The following is a 21,325-nucleotide window of genomic DNA, read 5'->3' on the forward strand; positions in this document are numbered from 1 at the left end:
GTTAATCGATTCAGAACGATTTTTAAATTTTTTTTTTGATAAAATAAATAATATTTGCGTATGGAACTAAAGAGCCGCAGCTTCACATCCAAAGAGCCGCATGTGGATCGTGAGCCGCAGGTTGCCGACCCCTGCACTAGACGGTCACATCACAATGGTGCACAAGAATAGAACACATAATATAATACACAAGTACACCACAAAGCATGGATTGATGTAGAGTTGATGCAGAAAACAGTCCAGTAGAAAAATATAAGCTCCTTCCAGTTTCAGTAAACTCAATCAATTACAATAAATGTAATAACGTGTATTAAGTTCAAACACAAACTGTTGTAGCATGACAAAAATAGTTCCACCAGGTATTATCACAGAGAAACAGTGACAGTGTGTCAAGTATATCTCCACCAGTAGAACCCACAGAATTACCCAGAGTGTCAGCCACAAGAAAATGTACACAAAGATTCAAACTTTGCAGTCTACGACTGTTAAAGTAGAATATGCTTGGTACAGGGAGTACTTGTCATACATGGTAAATAGAGCACTCCGACAACTTTTCTGTGGCATGCAATCCAGGGCTCATAATAAAAAAGAAACATCCAACGTCCTCATAAATTTTTTGTGCGTCAAAAAGATTTTATCGTGTTATAAACTGTGTTTATACAGAATATTTACTCATAATACAACATAAAAACTTATAAAATTAATGTTCAATATTTATTTTAAAAATTTTCAATTACTGTATTTATAATTTTTATTAAACATAAATTACACGAACTTTTAATGAACAATTTATTATACAATATAGTACTGTATAATAAAATCGCAATTGATGTTTTGTTTTCATTGATATATCGACAGTATTTGTCTTTAAATATCATTGTTAAAAAAACAATGACGCTAAATGTCGATATCGATCACGACAACGACATATACGTATCAGGTTCCTATGTTCATGATATCGATATATACGTAAATGTCAATCAATACATTATAAACACGAATAAAATTCAGTATTAAAAATTAAAGCTTATTTTATATCAGAAACACTGATACAAATAACCAGTGATTTGCAAGCTGTGGCAGTCAGAATTTCTATTGGAGTAACTGTCACAGTTTGTTCTATATACTTGCCACCGGATGTCAGAGTCAATGAGGATGAATTGGATACCCTGGTTGAACCCATCTGAAAGACATTATCTCGAAATGGTTGTATTGGAAGAAGGGTTATGCGGCCCTGTGGTGTGTACCAATTAATCAGAAACAAACAGACGTATAGGCAGCTTGTTACCTTTTTAAGAAGATCATACAGAGCAAAGTAGCTCGGGTTAAATTGCAATTAATTTTACTGAGCAAGTTGCTCAGTGGGTTTTTTTTTTGTGTTTTGTATAATTGTATTTAAAGTATAAGTCATTGTAAAGAATATTGTATCTAAGCCCCGTTATGTGAAAGCGGTGCGGGGAAAGACTGATCCCCATTAGGGGATATTATGATTCCCATTCAATGTATGAATACATGTACATTTGTATATATACTGTACTGTTTAAACAGTATACAGGATTGTGATTTGTGAACTATTAAATAATAAAAAAATAACCCTGGTTGAACAGCTGCCAACTCCATTAGTTTTATTAAGTGATTTCAATGGCCACAATCCTATGTGGGACAGTCCCGACATCAACCGTTGAGGCAGAGCCATTGAGAGATTTATAGGTAATCATCAACTGTATTTATTTAATACTGAAGAAGTGACGTACTTTCATGCCCCAACAAGAACATTCACTGCCATTGATCTATCATTAGCAAGTCCAAATCTGTTTTCAGTGTTTACATGGGAGGTTGGATCTAATCCACTTTCCAGTGACAGTCCACTTTCTGCCTCGATATTTCAAAAATATCGAGGCAGAGAAAGCTGTGGAACAGCCTGTCCACCACACTGGAAACTTGAAACTGGCCTACATTCTCCTCTTTGGCTAACATTACTGAGGAAATGGTCACTACTGATGATATCAATGATGCAGTTGAAGTTGTCACTTTCAGTATTATTCAGGTAGCTGAAAAAACAATGAGGAAAACATCAACCAGATATCAAAAGCATCTGAAACCATGGTGGAATCAGAATTGCGAGGCAGCATTTAAAAAACAAAAGAAAGCATGGGGAATTTTCAGAAGATACCGCACTGCTAACAATTTGGTTGCTTTTCAAAAAGCAAAGGCAAATGCCAGAAAAATAAGAAGGAAAAGGCAAAGGAATTCTTGGAGGAAGTATGTCTCTGGCATAACATTTTCCACCAGCTCAAAAACAGTCTGGGATAAATTCCATAAAATTAATGGGAAATATGCTTCTCACTCTCTGTCCATGCTGGAAAATAATGGCAAAATAATCAGCAATATAAAGGGTATTACTGATACGTTGAGTGAAACATTTTCCTCTTCATCCAGCAATATTATGTATTCAAGAAATTTTCAGGTTTATAAAGCCCAAAGTGAAAAAACAACATTTAAACTTCCACTGATCTAAAGAGGAACATAATGTGTCATTTACCAGAATTGAATTACATACAACGACCTCTCGCTCGGGGAATACTGCTGTAGGCCCGGATAAAATCGACTACAATATGATTAAAAATCTTTCAAGCAATTCCCTTTGTAATCTTTTGAATCTGTTTAACAGAATATGGAGAGAACATACATTTCCTGACTCTTGGAGGCTATCTATCGTAATTCCCATCCCCAAACCAGGAAAAAACCGCAAGAATCCCTCTAATTATAGACTAATCTCTCTGACAAGTTGCCTGTGTAAATTCTTCGAGAGAATGGTAAACAGACGCCTGATGTTCTTCCTAGAGGAAACTTAACTAGTTTTCAACACATCAGAGTGGATTTCGTAGGAACAGAAGTACCACGGACAATTTAGTAAACCTTGAAACATCCATATACGCGAAGCATTTGTTTGACGACAGAACTTAGTGTCTGTGTTCTTTGATATAGATAAGGCCTAAGATCTCTGCTGGCGATATGGAATACTCCGTGATTTGCATGAATTCGGTTTGTGGGGTAATTTGCCAATTTTTATAAAAAACTTCCTACAGAATCGAAGATTCCATGTCGGGATGGGCAACACTTTATCTAGTGGGCTTTTCACACAAGAAGAAGGTGTTTCTCAAGTTTGTATTTTGAGTGTTACTCTGTTCCTAATTAAAATTAACAGCATAGCTAACTGTCTCCCTCCTAGTGTAAAACACTCTCTGTATGTGGATGACTTTCAGATCTCCTACCAGTCTAGTAACATGAGGTTCATTGAGAGACAACTGCAAACCTCCCTAAATCGCATAGACAATTGGTCCAAGACCAATGGTTTTACTTTTAACACAGAGAAGACCTCGTGCATCCACTTTTGCCAATGGCATGGACTGCACCTGGATCCTGAAATTCACCTAAATGGGGTTAAAATCCCAATGGTCTATAAGGTTTTTTTGGGTGTTTCATTTGACCAAAAACTGATGTTTTTACCACACTTGCACAATTTGAAGAGCAATGTTTAAAATTTTGAACTTTTTAAAGGTATTATGCTGCTCATCCTGGGAGCAGAAAAACTTTTTATGCTCACGATTTATAGGGCCCTTATCCGCTCTAAGCTGGATTATGGATGCGTTGTTTACAGCTCGGCGCGTGAATCTACTCTTCGGATGCTGGATCCAATACACCTTCAAGAATTGCGTTTGGCAACTGGTGCGTTTCGAACTTTTCCTGTTCAAAGCCTGTATGTGGATGCTTATGAGCCTCCACTATCTCTCAGGAGAGAACAGTTGTCTCTATTTTATTATATAAAACAGAAATTTCAGACTAAACCTTTTGTTTATTGCACAGTATCAGATACTCAGCTGAAAAGATTATTTGCAGCCTGCAGTAGTAGTGTCCATACATTCGACATAAGAATGGATAATGTAAGCAGCACGATTGACCTGGTCACAAGAAACATCACCTTGGTCAACTCCTGTGATATAAATGTTGACTTTAATTTAAAGCAGTTTCCTAAGGAATCCACTCCAGATTACGTCTATAGACAGCACTTTGCAGAAATTCAACATCGTGACAGGAATTTAATTCCTATTTATACTAATGTGTCCAAATCGAATGATTACGTTGGCTCAGCCTTTGTTTGCCAGGATGAAATCGTAGCAGTACAAATTACACTGAATTATTCCATCTTTACTGCAGAGCCACAGGCTATTTACCTTGCCTTAAAATATTTAATTAGGAAAGGTCATCATCGCTGTGTGATTTACACTGACTTTAGTGCACTGCAGACTTTGATTTCGTGTGAACCTATTTCTCATTCCATAGTGATTAAAATTCATAAACTGTTTTGCCATCTTATTGCGAGTAATATCTTTGTAAAATTTTGTTGGGTTCCAGGTCATATAGGTATAAGCGGAAATGAAGAAGCTGACTCAGCTGCAAAGTCAGCTAGTCCTTCATAGCATACAATGCGTATTGAAAGAGGTAATTTGAAGGTAGTCATTAAAAAACGATTAGCAGAGAGATGGTAAAACGTGTGAAATGCACAAGTCCACAATAAACTACACAAGATCAAACCCACGATAGAAAATTGGACACATAATAAAGAGTATGATAGGAGATCTGAGGTTATCCTTACCCATTTGAAAATTGGACACACTCGTATGACTCACAAATACCTTCTGAAGGGTGAGGACCAGCCAGTGTGCCAGTGTTGCAACACATATTGTGCAATTCCTCTGTCTTTGAAAGGATGCGAAGACAGTATTTTCAAAATGCAAGTCTGACAGAGGTTTTGGACCTAAGGCCAAATCGGACAATATAGGCTACTGGACTTTCTGAAAGTCATTATTATGTATACAGAGAGATGATTATTTATTTATTTTACAGTTTTACCTATATTGTTTTGCTTATTTATGTTGTTGTATATATTTGTTGTTGTTTTTAATTTATTTATTTATTTTTGTCATATGTTAGTTATTTGTCATGTTTGAAATTTTTCACCATTTGCCCTAGTGCAGGTTAACGTATATGGCTCTTGTGCCAAAAAACCAAAACCAACCAACGAACCAATTCACAAAAGCGATATAACGAGGAGCTATTGTACTATGATAAATAATACTGTAATCAGTGGTAAGTAAATAATATACATATCTATAGGTAATTTTATCTTAATTATTACACTTATCATTATACGATATATAAAGTAAATTAGTACGAGTTCAGTAAAATTATACAAAATGTTCACTATTACATTTTTAATATTTTAAAAACTTCTCTTATTATAAACTACTTTCAGAAAGTTGGCAGATCCTAATAATTTAATAAAAATACAATTTATTTTACGAAATGAAATTGGACCTCGAGGCTAACAAACCTCAGGACTTATATAGCAAACATACAATACCTTCGAGAAAAAATAGAAGTAAATAAATAAAACGAGTAGGGCAGTATCGTTTAGAAAAAAGTCGTTAAAGCAAAGTTCAATTAGAAATGTATTAAGATAACATTAATTATGAGATTATTTTCCATATAAAATACCACTATAAGAAGATAGCATTACACGTCCATAAAATAACAATTGCACAACATTAATAAATACCAATGTAAATTCGTCTCTGTAATCCAAAACACACGCTTTGGTAGACTTTTCTCACAGCAATTTCTGGTTAGCAAATTTAACTTTTATTACTCATTGAACTACAAATATATTTCGGGTTGGTATAATATACTCCAACCCCTCTTCAGTGCTAGTTCAAATAAACAAAAATGTCAAAACATGACTATGTTATATTACATTAAATGAAACAAACCAAAAAAACATCAAAAACACTTACATTTTTTCATTAAGTACATAACAAAATTTGTTTCTTATTTTGCTATTTTCACAAACTATAGGGTAGGAGGGTAGACCGTTTTACAAACATCAGTTTTTGTTTTAACTTAAATACTATGCATGCCATGTTCATATGTAAAGACAAATAAAGACTGCCATAGTTTAACTTGAAGGAGAGATTAATACTAAGGACGGATGGATTACGTCTGTTCTCCAGATGTCTATTCTGCAAGGTGGGGACATTAACACCTCTATCCCCTGACCAAGTGATCTCTTCCACTGGTTCTCCGAATTTTTCACCATTGCAGATGTGGGGTTAAGGGGAGTGGTACACACAAACATTTTAAAAATTTAAAAATCAAACATTTGTATTTTATATAAAAATTAGAATTTTTCTTTCCATTTTTACAATTTTCAATTACACATGGGNTTTAAAAAATTTTTGTTAGGCTTAACATCGATGAAAATTAAACGCGAAGTAGATTAATAGCGATATACTAATATACTAATTACATGGGATATAATAATATACTACACTAATAATGGATTTTTTCATACTTTTCGGTTATCCGACTTTTCAATTATCCGACCAACTCCAGTCCCCAATTGGGTCGGATAATCGAGGCTCTACTGTAAGTTAATTATGATGATAGTTTATAAATAAACAATTTATTTTAAAAATTTTTTGTAAATTGTTATAAATTATTAAAATATTACAGTTATGTAAGAGCTGTTCTGATCCCTATATAGTCCAAACAAATATCCAGGAGTATCGTAAGCATGTGCTAGTGCTATAACTTCTTCTATTGTTAATTTTGAATTATCGTTTTCAGAAAGTGGCCAACCATCCAAGTTAGCTGCACTTAAAATTCCATGAATAATCTGTTTCATATCGTTAGCTGTAATTTAAGTAAAAGGATTATAAATTTTTTGTATTTAATTACTTATTCAAAATCAATGTAATACATACGTTTATTTAAACACGATTGATAATATTTCTTTAGTTTTTTGACGAATTCTGGTTCATTAAACTTTTCCGGTTTTTCCAGCTGTTCTGAATTTGCATTTGTTGTGCATGAAAATTATTATTATACTTATTAAAATTAATATGTAAATTAAAGTAACGCTTACCTTTTTTTAAATAAAGGATATAATTTTCTAAATTTGTAATTCTACGAATTTTTTCGTCGTAAATATTTTCGTATTTCAGATAAGATCCGCATGAAAATTCATAAAAATTGTCGCATGGATCGACGGTGAAGTCCATATTCTTTAGAATGGAACCAGCTGAAATTATTTAGATTAATGTAAACAAAATATATCGGATTTATTAAAATTAGATTTTATTTAATTTTATTCCATTAACCAGCAAATTAATTTTATCAGTTAAATATTTTTGGTTGTTTTTGTATTCATAACGGAATATTCGAATATTATATATATAAATAGATTTACGGCATCCAAATTTCGAATTAATTGTTGAAACATTTTACATCATGTCACAAATTTGGAACATTAAAGAGCTTTTATATTTATATTAGAAACTACAATTAGTATAAAATGCACAATAAACGCAATCATAAAATTACTAGATTTGAAAAATTTTTTTAATTTTAAAACACTGCCAACCAAATTAATTATATTTACCAACTATTCATATGTGAGGACGTCTGTTTTCGTGATTCCTGCTAGGCACAAGATAAACGTCATATTATATATTTCCATGCAAGAAGAGTAATTCGTGTCCTCAATCCTGTGAGTTGCAATGAATTTTCTCCACAATACTGTCTTCCTATGTGTTTCCTGATGTTCTAAGGATCCTCGCATTTACAAAATAGTGTATAAGATATTGTTTCGGACTGTAAAAAGAGTGGCTAATGCGGAGGAATATTTTTATTTTTCCTTGCATCTCACTCATGCACTTTAATTTTAATGGGAAAGTCGCGTGATGTATATATACCCTATCTAGCTGTTAATACAATTTTTATTGCGTATTATGAATTATATTTTATAAATCCCTGATGCAGTGGATTTATTTGGTCTACGGTAGTGCTTCTGAACCTTCCTAATTCTGCCATCTTTTTAATACAGTTCCTCATATTGTGGTGTCCCCCCAACCATAAAGTTAATTTCGTTGCTACTTCATAACAGTAATTTTGCTACTGTTATGAATCGTAATGTAAATGTTCTTTCACAGAAATTATTATTGTAATTCTTTTGTCTGGTTCAATGTCATGTTGTTCAAAGAAAAGAGATAAGGTAGGTAACGTGTAAATTTTATTTTCATCCAACTTTTTTTTTCTAGCAGTCAAATTCAAAATACACTTAGTCCAGTTGAATTTAAGAACTTAAATGTATATTGAAAATAAAACGTATGTACAGTACAGTTACAATTAAAATTCACATATAAGAATTACAAACGTTAGATGTTAACAAAGTTCAAGGTAATTATCCACTGCAACAGGTCCGTCGAAAAAGCACCTTGCGACGAACTAATTTTAAAGTTATTACAGTACAACGAGACGAGATAATCTTCCCATTCGGCTTAGGCGAAGAAAAGTCAATCGTATGGCCACATCAAGAGTCCAAAGCGAACGAAGGTCTAACGTGAGTTCACTTCCTATGTCCGAAGAAAACTAAACTTCCCGCCACCACTCAATCCTTTTATAGGATTGAAGAAGAATTGGATTCCACCAATCAGCATTTACCAGCTCTATAAGACGTCCGCCTATGGTCTGATGTCTCTTAACCAATGAGCGGTCGAGTCTTCGAAAGTGATCTGATCGCCGTTTCTATGGCGACAACGGTCGTTCATGAAAAGGCGGGAAAAGCGTGTGGCAGACGATTTTTATCCCGACACTAGCCAAAGCTGAAGTTTCATTTGGAATGATCGGGTCTTTTCAAACAAATCGAGACATGTTGTATTTGGTCCTTGCTGTGATAATTTAACTCATTCAAGATGGCAAAGATGTCAACCAAGTAAGCTATTTTCTGCAGTTCACTTTTATCGTTGAAAAGTGCTTCAAACTACGGTCTTGCTTTTGTTAAAAAATTTTTTGTGTTTATCACGAAACTCAAAAACACATTTAAAACTTTTCCTCTTGACAACCATATCACTTCAGTGTGAAATAGCAGAGCATTGTTCGGCGCATTCAACTCGTTGCACAGTTGCGAAAACGATAGACTGTTTAAAGTTCTCTCCTTTACAAAATTGACAGAACTTATGACGCTTTTCATTATTTCTTGTAACTCTTGTGGCAGCGTCTTCGTTGCTAATATTTGCCGATGAATCATACAGTGAGTTGCGATGACTTTTGTTGACTCATTTAGTAACAAATGTTGAAATCTAGATCGACATCCAAGGAGCGGTGTCTCGGTTCCTAAGACCATCAAAAATATGCTTTCCGATGGTCTTAGGCGACCCCTGTGAAAGGGTCGCTCGACTTCCAAAGGTGTCGCCAGCCACAGGTTGAGAATTGCTGGTTTAGGCGGAGTGAACCAAGAACGTTGACGGACAATCATTAATTTGAATTGGTAAAAATTCAACATTATGTAATTAAAATATTTTAATTTTAGACAAAGGTATTGTGTATGTTTGGGGAGGAAATAGTGAAGGACAACTTGGATTGACAGAGCAGTCCATATATTCAGTTCCTACAGAATTAAAATTTGAAGTTGCAGCTATTTATATTTCTGCTGGATATTATCATTCAGCAGTAATTACAGGTATATAAATTTTATTTCATTTAACAATAAAAATTAATTCTATTTGATATAAACTTTTTTTTTTTGAGAGATGAACTGTATTCAATATTCAATAAAATTCTTTCTCTACAGATATTTAATATACAATTATTTATTTAACAAAAAGTTTTGAACTTTTTACATTTAGAACAAATAAAAAGCTTGTATTAAAATGAATTCTATTTAGTCACAAATGTTAAAATATTCAGCTTTGATATTTATGGAATTTAATTAATTTAGTGGCATAAAAATTTGACAGTTTTAGTTACAATTTGGGAAATACTTTTTAAATAATCTCTTCTGATAATGATATATTTGCCTTAAAATTCTCATTTGTATTATTAAAATATTAATGAAATCATATTTATCATATCTTGTGCAATTTTTTTTTTAAATACTATTTCTAAATATGTCAAAAATTAATATGAAATTATTGTTAAACAACTTTTTATTGAACTATTTCAAATTTTTGAAGATTGTATATATAATTCTAGTTATTCTTTTAATCACCATAACAGTGTATTTCTATTAATAGGACTTATTATACTGGTGTATAAGATTACAGCAACTCAGTCACACAGATTAAAATTGTTTTATTTACAATTACCTGGACACATACAAATTGCGTTTCGGACCTGTATGTCCCTCTTCAGCAGGTATTTTACAAACAAATTCTAAATAAATAAAATTCATACAATAAGCAAACTAATTTACCAACAATATTTNCGTCAACTCCTGTGACTTACTGTCGCTCTCCCGTGACGTCGTGATTTGCACGGATTTGCCTTTCACCAGAGACTTTCGCCGAAGCTGTGCCGCACGCCCCGGGGCCGTCGATCTCAACGTACGACATCGAAGGACCAAACGGAGAAAGTCGGACCCTTGAAGGAACTTTTAATTTGCTCCCCGAGCTGTGTTACGTTGAAAATTTGAAGAACGTTGTAAGAATCTTTTGTTATATAATAAACGGGTTAAAAATGGTAAACCTGTCTCAGAAAGTCATTCTGCGCCCACACGACAGAAGGAACCGCTCGGCTGTCGAAAAACCCTCACCCTAATCGGCTGACCTCACATACAGTACAGTACAGTACGTTAAAAGTTAACTTATGATCTACTGTACACACCCACATATTTTCTCGGAATTCTTATCTTTTTATCGTATTGTGTTTTAAAATTCCTTTGTATAACAGGAAATCCTTTTATTTAACATTCCTGATGTGTTTTGTCCAGTTATCCATGAAGAGCATGTGTTTACGCACGTGTCACCTAATAGTAAAAGTATGTTTTCCCACGCACAACACTTATTTAGAAATATATCTTTTTAATAAGAGTATAGGAAAAATTACTTAGAATTTTCCTTTACTTTCTCCATAATTCTCGTCCTTATGGATTACACTAGAGACAATTGTGAAGAAATGTATACCGGCCGACTAACACTTTCTAAATATAATAATGTTCTATTATAAATAATTTGATTTTTTTTAGAAAAAATAAAATAAAATCAAGCAATCGAAAAATTACAAACATTTAAATGCTAAATAATAATCTAAGAGTGGGCCTGGCCGAACTTAAATGGGCTTGAAAAAGGCCCTCTGTCCCACAAGGGAAGAGCCAAAAATAAGGGAAAATGAAAGTTATCAAAGTGTATTTCAACAGGGTCAAAGGTGAAGAACATAAAATTAGTGGTTTGAATCTTTGATCCTTCTGAAAACGAGCGTAAGAATCAATCTTTGGTCCTCATCATTTTCAGGATTTCTTCATTTTTATGAGAGTTTTGACGTTTTTCGGGAAGAAAACATTATTTGAACATTATTCAGAAAGATATTTTAGTGAATAGTCATAACACAAATCCCCAAAAATTCCCCCTACTAAATCTAATACCCTAATGAAACCACAGAACACTGATAATTGGATGTGGGTTCGCGCCTCGCCAATGGACTAGCCACGTGGAGTTTTCCGGGTTTTCTTCACGTTAGTAACAACTAAATAGGGGCCAGTTTTCCATAAAAAATTTCTCAGGATGTATCACCCCCTCAGCAGATTGCCCATGTGTAGCATTGCAGTAATGGAATAAAACCATAAAACGAAATTTATCGCTACATTTCATTTTCACGAAAGTAGGTTTTTGTTTAGGAAGATCAGGCAGTGGCGGATTTATCGGTTTGCTCTACTTCGCAAGTGATAAGGCCCTTTAAAACAATCTGATTTTTTTATGAAAGGGTACTACTATTGGCAGGGAGAAGCAGTGGTGGATTAAGACCTGGGGGTTCCCTAGCACAAAAAATTGGACACTTCTACGGAATTTTACGGCATGGCTAACTAATAACATCTACAAAATTATTTATAAATTAAGATATACAGGCACAACGGTAAAAGTTATTCCTTCGAATTTCGGGGTCCCAAGGCATGTGCCTCGCCTGTTCACTGTATAAACCCGCACTGATGAGAAGGACCCCCAAAGCCTTAAATTCTCTATGGGAATATGTAAGGGTGCTTATCTCCCAACATTTTTAAAATTCACTATGCTTTTCGCCTCCGAAACTAGATAAACATAACCAAATGTAGAATTTAATCATGATTTGTGTGTGTAAATGCGCTTTAGTATAATAATAGGGGGATCCCCACCGCATCATCCATAATGATCAATCTCTCGAGATTCCAATCTCGAAAAAAACAAGACCAATTAAAACGTTAAAGTACGTTTAAGTTATTTCCGTTACGGATACTAATTACGAAAAGAACATTATTGTTACGTAAAAGTATCGTTAACAATAATCAATTTAATTCTTGCATGTTAACAACTAGAGAAAATTCAGCAAGAATGATATTCAAAGGGATGTTTGTTGCAGCCGCTTTTATACTAATAACTGGATACGGGTTGGGATCTTTCGTTGTCTGAAGTAAGTACATTATTATAATAATTCTGGATAGAGGAAGGTTCTGACAAATTCTCACATTTAGCTGAACCCACTTGCGCAAGACTTTTTCGAAGAGGCAGAGTCGGGGTTTTCGGATGCCTCAAGCTGAAAGTAGAAAATTATATTCAGAAAACCTTTGCTCGGAAGAGAATGGTTCCTGGCTGTCTTGCTTGATAACCTATGATTTAAGCAAGCGAGACTGTAATTTAATGAATGAATTCATGCAAGATTACTTCTCCGATGGTGAGTGATTCGATTTGTGATTTCTAAAGTTACTTCAAGCAGTTTAGTTAATTATATTTAATTACTTTTCTAGAACGTACAATTGGGCAAACTATATACGATCGTATGTGCTGTAAAACAAAATCTGAATGAGGATTACAAGCACTTTTCAAATATCTTGGCAATCTTCCCCTCGGTCCAGAAATCAACTCAATATACCATCTCAAAACACATTTCTGGACTTATATGCTCGATAATTGACGGTATATCTATTAATTAATGGTCATGCATTCTTGGGTGCAATAGCCGGAATTTTCTTGCTTATTGGAAAATTCGTTTGGAAAAAAATGGTGGTGTTGGAAGAAGTCTCAGAAAAGGAAGCGAAAGCTATATGCATATTGATCCGAATTTACAATCTTTCAAAATTCTAAATATTTTAAATATTTAATTTAATATGAACCTGGTATAGACACCGTTATATTCTGGGAATTATCAAACCCATAAACTCCAAAACTATTAGCGAATCAACAACTTTATTTTTACCCAGATGCATTCCGGAAATTACAATATTTCTCGCCCAGTTATCATTCTTTCATACAAGCCATTCGATTATCATCGATATCACTAACACTTTTTCGATACACTCACACAAGTTTTTTAATATTCAAACCGTTTTTTTCTATTTCCACAATAAAATAATTTTTCTCTTATTTTTAAAAAACATTATTCTTTAAATTCTTTAAAAAGTTAACCTAATTAAATGTTCAATTATTGCAGTATTCTTTTTTAACCATACACATTATGCAAAGTCTTGCTCGTTCTTTCACGCCACATTTATGAATCTCGTGAGTAAGATGAGAAACAACCAATGAAACTAATGACTGTAGCTGCAAGAACTGTACATAATGTGTATGGTTAAAGAAAAGAACACAGCTACTGTAATAATTGAATATAAAATTACAGTAAGACGCTGCCTCGCTTAATGCTGATTCGATATAACGCAGTCTGTTCGAAGGCTTAAAATAAAAGCTCAAAATTTAAGCCGATTTAAATTATCGCGACATTTCATTCATTCGTATATAATACGATTATTTGTGAACAAATACCAATCAGCAAAAGGTGGCAAAAAGGTTTACTTTCTTTAAATCTATGTTTGGTGCAATTCTGGAAAAAATATGACATCATGGATGCCATAGGAAATATCGACTTCGCGTTGGCAAGAATTAACCGATAAATGCACTAACGAAGTGTGAAAGAAGTTATGGCTGAAGATATCCAAGAATTCTCGACGAGAAGAGCCTATCGTTGTATCGCTAGTTGACCAAATTGTCAACCTAATCGATATAGCAGGACTAGGAGATATAGACGAGTAGGATATTGAGGAGTTACAGCAGGTTTCTGATGAGAGCCTTATCAACGACGACCTTCAAGAGCTGGCAGAACATGGAATTCGCGTGGAACTGGAAAATAGAGATTCTGAAAACGAAGAACCCAAAAGTTTCTCTGTAGATTTCCTTAGTAAAAGTTTGGTAACGATAACCGAAATTGTTGATCAAATTCTAGCGAATGATCCAGATTTTGAAAGGAGTGAAGAAGCGAAACGAGGCGTTTTGGATGCGATTTTCTGCTACCAACATTTGCTTAATAAGGAAAGAAAAAAGCGACAACTGAAATTACATGACTTTATTGCAAAAGAACAAAAATTTCAGAAAAGTCAGGACCTTCCTCACAAAAAATGAACTTTACATTTCTGTGTGCATATGTTTCTGTGTTATTCAACATATATTATTATGCAAATTAATATAAAATTAACTTAAAATTAAAGTAAAATTTGTTTATTTTGGTCGCGTGTTCCGTATCACTATTTACTATATTTTATAATGATTTCGTTTAACGCTGTTTCGCTCAGCGCTTTGTTGTCTAGGAACGTATCCCCGCGTTAAGCGGAGTCTTACTGTATTCATTTTTTAAAACTTTTGTAGCCCGAAGAGCAACTAAAACAATTTAATGTTAATCTGAAATACATTACTGAATAAAGCTTTAAAAATAGTTAATTGTCTTGGTCTCTGATCAATACCGATTACGAAAACGAACGTGTTAAATAGCTAGTCCAAGATAAAAATGAAGAAAAGTTTTACATATGTTATATTAGTTTCTATTTATAATAATTTTAGTTTTCAATATTTATTGTTGCAGACGTTACTCTTAAGAGATTAGGCAATACTTAAATAGATATCTAATACAAATATACTTTATTAATCTATAGGCTATATATAATCGAGATGGGTTGATGATAATACACTAGAACCTCGATTATCCGGACCTCTATTATCCGGATTTTCGATTATCCGGATTGTTCAAAATAAACAAAAATTTTAAGAATTTGCTGATTTGCACTTGGCGAATTACGATACTGTTTATGTACGTGATGGAATGCATAACTTTTTTTGTTTCAACGACGTCTCACCCGGCACAGTGGCCGTAAACTCTTAAATATATTTTGCGTCGTAATAAAAATATAACTTGACATACGTATTTATAGATAATTTATTTTCAAATTACTTCATTTCTATGACCAAGGGCGGCATAAAGCATGGGCAACGTGGGCCACCGCCTATGCCATCGTTTTGAAGGTTTATGCATCACTTAAAAGCCGCGAACGCGACGAAAAACGATAGTCGTCATAAAATGATAGATACTTTGTCAAATTTTGATTCATAAATATTTTATAGAATCCGTCTTCTTGCGCCACCAGAGGGCCTTTTAAACAATAGTTAGTCTGTTAGCGTTGGTCAGTAGTAGTCCAAATTCAATACGAACGTTTGTTTCTTGAAAATTTGATCACGATTTAAATACAGTATTTATTTTTAATATTACCGATATGTCATCGAAAAGAAAACGTGTTGTATTATCATTAAATGACAAATTAAAGTCTTTGTTTCGATTATCCGGATTTTTCCTTATCCGGACTACCTTCATCCCCAATTAGTCCGGATAATCGAGGTTCTACTGTAATAATAAAAAGCGCAGAGACCAAACAATTAAGAGTTGAAGGTTGAAATTTGGTACATAGTTAGGGTACGTCTTGAGAACATAAACTAAGAAAGGAATTTTCGAAATTCCCCGCGGGGGAGAGGTTATTAACGAAGGAAGTGTTAAGTAACAATGAAAGTATTAAGAGAAAGCGGCGTTCAAGATTTACAGGCGCAGATGTGGATTTTTGCGTTTTTGCGGAAAATCGAACATATTTTTAGATCCATCTAAAAATTTTCTAATTACTCTGGAAACAGGAGGACTTAAATCTTTCATTCTATGAAAATGGGTAAGATTGACAATAATGTAATAATCTTAATCTTCGCTATTGTTACTTTTTGCACAAGCATCGCCGGAATTATCTGCTAGTAAAAATATACTTTATTATACAAACGTAGAATATTACCACAAGGAAAGGGTTATCACACGCATGGAAGAATTAATTATATTTAAATCTAAAATGCATTTTGGTCTCCGGTGTTAAAGGCATTATAAGTTAGGTGAATAACTATTAAATATAAGACAAGATTATCCTAAAGAATATATTACATGACTTCACACTTAAAAAAATGATAAAATTATTAACCATCAGAATGTTTATAAACCTGTAGACTTAACACTACGGGCCGAAATGCATTTTAGGAGATATGTAAGGCATTAATTGTTTCATGTGTGTGATAACCCTTTCACTGTAATAATAATCTACGTTTGTATAATAAAGTACATTTCTATTAAATATTTTTAAAAGTGGATTAAAGGCTTATTTTTAAACTTAAATAGATGTTTCGAAATACTATACTTGCCATTTCGCTTTTCTACGCCAATAAGTAGTTTTGATTTAAATACGTTTAATACCTTGTTATTTATTTTTTGTATATTGTATTATTTATTATTTATTTTCTATATTGGAAATCTAACGATATAGGTGGCGCAATTTGGCTTGGGCGACTGTCGACTCGAAAATTAAGTAGGTGTGAAAAATGCAACTACAAACTATTAAAAAGTGACATTCTAACTTGCTCCCAGTGTCTAGTCAGCTCCATCAGCTCCAATTTTGATTGCTTCGGTGTAGTTTGTACAAACTTTTTAAAATTGAACAAAACGTCTAAGGGAAACTGGAATTGCTCAAGCTGCAAGACGGGAAAATGTCAAAGAGATAAGGTAGTTCTGGAAGAGAACTTGGTGGAAATAACAGATTAAAATAACTCGGGTGAGTCTAACAATTCTAATTTGAACCTAGAGAACGTCAAAATCCTTCGGCAGACCTCTTACACTTCAATGACACTCAACTTCATTGTATAAGAGAATTTCGATAAAATATTTACAGAACTGAAGACAATATACAAAAAAGTGGAAAATACTAATAAAACAAATAGCGAATTTCAAAAATCTATTGCTTTGCTTTCGGAAAGTTTCGATAATTTAGTGACAGGAATAACGACCTTAGAAAATAATAATAGTACTTTTCGGGGAAATATTTTCGATTTCAACCAAGAAATTGCCAATATAAAATGGGAACTACTAATTTCTCAGTATAAAATAAACTTGGAGCAAATATCATATAATTCTATGATAGATATCGCCACTACAAAGCAAAAATTAATAATATTATCAAGGAAAAGAAATTGCGCACCACTACAAACAATTGAGTTGTAGTAAACGAACACTTTCACCTTATAATAGAAATCTCTTCTATAGAACTAGACTGTTGTAAAAGGAAAGAAATAATAAATACATGGACTAGTGGAGGTAATATATACATAAAAAAAAGACATTAATTCTCAATTCGCATACAATCTTTACAACAAATTATCAGCTTATACCCATGATGGAAGAACTTCTACAACATAACAAGATAACAGATTTTACAGAAAATTGGATGTACGTTTTTAATGCAATGTCAGAAGCTTAAACAGTAAATTTTCAGAATTGGTGAACACTATTCAAGACTATAACTGTAATTTCGGCATAATAGCGCTGACTGAAACCTGGATAAATGAAAGCAACCCTCCACCAAAGATGAACGATAATATACCAATATACCAACGATCATATTAATATGCAAAAATAAAGGGTCTAAAAGCGACATAGAAAATTACCGTCCGCTTATCATCATCCCCGTGCCAGTAAAACTCGCCCCCAGTAAAACTCGCTTATCATCATCCCCCGTGCCAGTAAATAGAGAAAAACTCTGGAAATACTTTGCCAATCTAAACGTGATTCATTGTCATCAATATGCTTACAGACAAAACTTCTCCACAATAGACGCATTATTACATTTCAAACAGGATGTTAACGAATAAATTAGACAAATCATGTTCAGTAATTGCCTAATTTCTAGAATTATCAAAAGCTTTTGACAGCGTGGACCTCCGGATTCTCGAGAAAAAAACTTTTTAATACTTGCTTAAGAGGAGTGCCTCTACAATGGTTAATCCGTATCTTTTAAAACGAAGATATCAAATAAAAGTAAACAGTGAGTATTGAAAAATCTTCTCACCTAAAACCAAAATCCCCAAGGATACTTGCAACGTTACTCTTTAATATCTACTTGAATGACCTATTTGAAATGATAGCAAAAGCGAAAGTAATAGCATATACACGATATTGTTCTAATTATACACGGGTTCCCAACCTATGGGTCGCGACCCAGAAGGGGGTCGCGACGGGTTTTCTGTGGGGTCGCCAACTTATGCAGTAGACTAAAACAAAATTTTCACTATAATGCAATATTTATTTTTAATGGTGTCTTAAAGTTTGAATAATTTCATATATTTTTAAAAAATTAAATTAAGTGTAATCTGGGTACACTATTCTGTCACAGTTGGTTGAATCATGTGTTGAGAGTTTTGAGAGGAATAAATTAAATGTTGAGAATGACATGAGGTTGGCGTTAACAAAATCTCACCCGCGAATTTTGAGGCTGGTTAATAATACATGCAATTTCAGCCATCTCATTAAATTAATTATTAAACATAATTTAAAATAAAATTATACTAAAAAACTAATTTCATTGTTTTTTAATTACCTTATTAAAAATACCTTTATCAATTGTATCGGGGTCGCGGGTCACTTGGCTTTTATAAAAGGGGTGTCGCCACCCGAAAAAGGTTGGGAACCGTTGTTCTAATACATTCCAATTATGACCCCCAAGCAGCGCAACATGAATTAAACAACATCCTCTGCAAACTGATTATAACTGTAAGCTCAAATATGTTAAAACTAAACTTGAACAAAACAAAATATCTGTACTTTGTAAATAAAAATAAAATTGTGACAAGGAACAACTTCAAATGGTAATAAATGACAAGAGGATAGAAAGAATTAACCGCATAAAATAGCCCGGTGTTTTGATAGATGATAAACTCAGATACACAGACATCGAAAATTTAACAAAAACTGTCGCTATGTTTACTGGCATAATCAAAAAATACAGCATTTCCTAAGCATATATACGATAAAACGACTATATCACATCTGTACAGAACCGAAAATTCAATACGGTATAACTGTATGAGGAACTACATTCGATTACCTATATCGCTAACCGTCTGCAAACACACCAAAATCACCTAATGAGAACCATTTTCAAATTAAACTACTACGAATCAACTTCCAGTTGTTATCAACAAGAAAAATCGACAACATTATACGCAAAGCGAATTATACTTCTTTCCTTTAAATTTATAAAGCTTAAAACACATAACAATTATCTTCTAAACATTATAGAAAATCATAGCAGAAAGGAAAACTGCCATCATCTAAATTCTTAAAATCCTCAACAAAACTTTCAATTGCACAAACTGCCCCAGTCTTTCAAACGAAAAAATATTGGAACTTGTTATAAAGAAATTTTCAAGAAATAAGTAACAACAAGAAATTTAACTCAGAAAAAACCCTCTCAGTTAGATCTTCAAAGCGAGAACGTTCTAACCGAAAAAACCAACGATTCTGCAGATCAAAAACTTTTTCATGCATACTTAATATCTAAACATAATAGTTGATATACTGTACACTAAAAAGAAAGAAAGGAAGAAGGGAAAGTAAATTTTCCGAAGGGGTTTTGGCTGCAACGGACAACTTATGCCTTTTCTGTTTTAATGCAGGAAATTTCTTTCTTCGTTGTTTTATGTTTTTTTTTAAAATTTTTCTGGTGATTTTTGTGTTTCTGTTGTTTGTTTATATTGTATTTTTGTGGCACTTGCAAAAGGCCAAATGGCCACAGTGTCTTCTAAAATTAAAAAGGTTATATCCACATAAAATTTTAACAATTCGCTGCATAATAGTTTATTTATTTATTTATTGGAAAAGCGAGACGTCAAATATTTCCAACCACCTACAACCAATATTGAATTATGAGAGTTGTATCTACATCGTGTAGGCTACATATTATTATTATTATCTTCACATTAAAACAGAGACATTACTTCCGAACAGAGGTTAATAACTATAAATCTATCAACAATTTCTAAAATGAAACTACGAAAAATTAGATGCGGGAATCTTCGAATCCACACAAAATAACAATAATACTTCTTGCTTATTATTAGAAGAATCTTATCATTTTGTCTGGTGCAATATGTTATGAAACTTTTTCCTTAAAAAATTTATATAATATTAATTTAGTAATTAAATAAAAATATACGTTCAAAGTTCGCAATAGTAGCAGAAAAGATCACGAAATAATAGTCTATAATGAAAAATAAGTCTCACCTGAAAATTTGCATATGTTATTTAAGCAAACTTCTTTCTTTGGTTTTTGAGATTTATCTATAAGTGATAAATAGTTTTAATAAATTTATATGTAAAGAAAATATTGTAAATTGAAAATAATATTAAAACGTATTTGAATTGCAATTATTTGATTTTCGTCCTATTTTTAAATTAATCTTTTTAATAGCTATTTTTGAATTCAAAAATAGCTTTTAAGAAGATTAATGTATTTGAAATTTAATACAGACGGTATTTTGCAAAATACAAACTTTCTAACTCTGATACAATTGAATTCTAGATAAAAACTACACAGGGACGAGTTGTTTAACTTTTCCGGTAACATTTAAAAATTGCATTATGGTATTGGCCTAATATTATTTAATTAAATTTTCATTGAAATAAATCATNATTATTTAATAATTAATTAATAATAAGTTCTATAAGTCTAAACCAATGTCTTTTACATGAATTAAATTATTTCATTTTAAAGCTTAAAAAAGATATAATTTGATCATTAATTTTTGTTACTTATAATTACAGTGAAACCAATGATTGATCGCACTAATTTAGTTCCAATTGTTGTAAAAGTTGGACGATCACATAAATATGAAGTTGATGTTAGAGGTGAACCTCCACCAACTATTACTTGGACATTTGGTGAAATAAAACTTTCAAATGATGACTTTATTAAAATTGAAAACAAAGATTATCATACTGATTTTAGCATTAATAAAGCAACAAGAAAACATTCTGGGAGATATACAATTTCTGCATCAAATGCATCTGGTAAAGACAGTGCACAAGTTGAGTTTACAGTATTAGGTATGTATTATAAATTAAA

At 32.8% G+C, this 21,325-nt stretch overlaps 1 protein-coding gene and 1 long non-coding RNA gene across 2 annotated transcripts in view; one reads left to right on the forward strand and one right to left on the reverse strand.

Annotated features, from left to right (window-relative positions):
* Positions 1-21,325, reverse strand: part of LOC111619265 (neprilysin-2-like) — a 55,678-nt gene that overhangs the window by 23,650 nt on the left and 10,703 nt on the right. Inside the window, exons 3-6 of the mRNA XM_023360948.1 lie at positions 20,485-20,541; positions 6,986-7,141; positions 6,825-6,908; positions 6,572-6,753 (exon numbers count right to left, since the gene is read on the reverse strand). Of these exons, the coding sequence (XP_023216716.1) occupies positions 6,572-6,753; positions 6,825-6,908; positions 6,986-7,141; positions 20,485-20,541 (479 nt within the window). The remainder of the gene's footprint in view (positions 1-6,571; positions 6,754-6,824; positions 6,909-6,985; positions 7,142-20,484; positions 20,542-21,325) is intronic.
* LOC111619301 lies at positions 12,368-14,261 on the forward strand. The gene is made up of 3 exons (XR_002755728.1): positions 12,368-12,498; positions 12,560-12,759; positions 12,833-14,261. It is a non-coding gene; the product is annotated as an uncharacterized LOC111619301 (long non-coding RNA).

The sequence above is a fragment of the Centruroides sculpturatus genome, unplaced genomic scaffold, assembly GCF_000671375.1.
Source record: "Centruroides sculpturatus isolate CEXI.00-Female unplaced genomic scaffold, Cexi_2.0 scaffold46, whole genome shotgun sequence".
Taxonomy (NCBI): Eukaryota; Metazoa; Arthropoda; class Arachnida; order Scorpiones; family Buthidae; genus Centruroides; species Centruroides sculpturatus.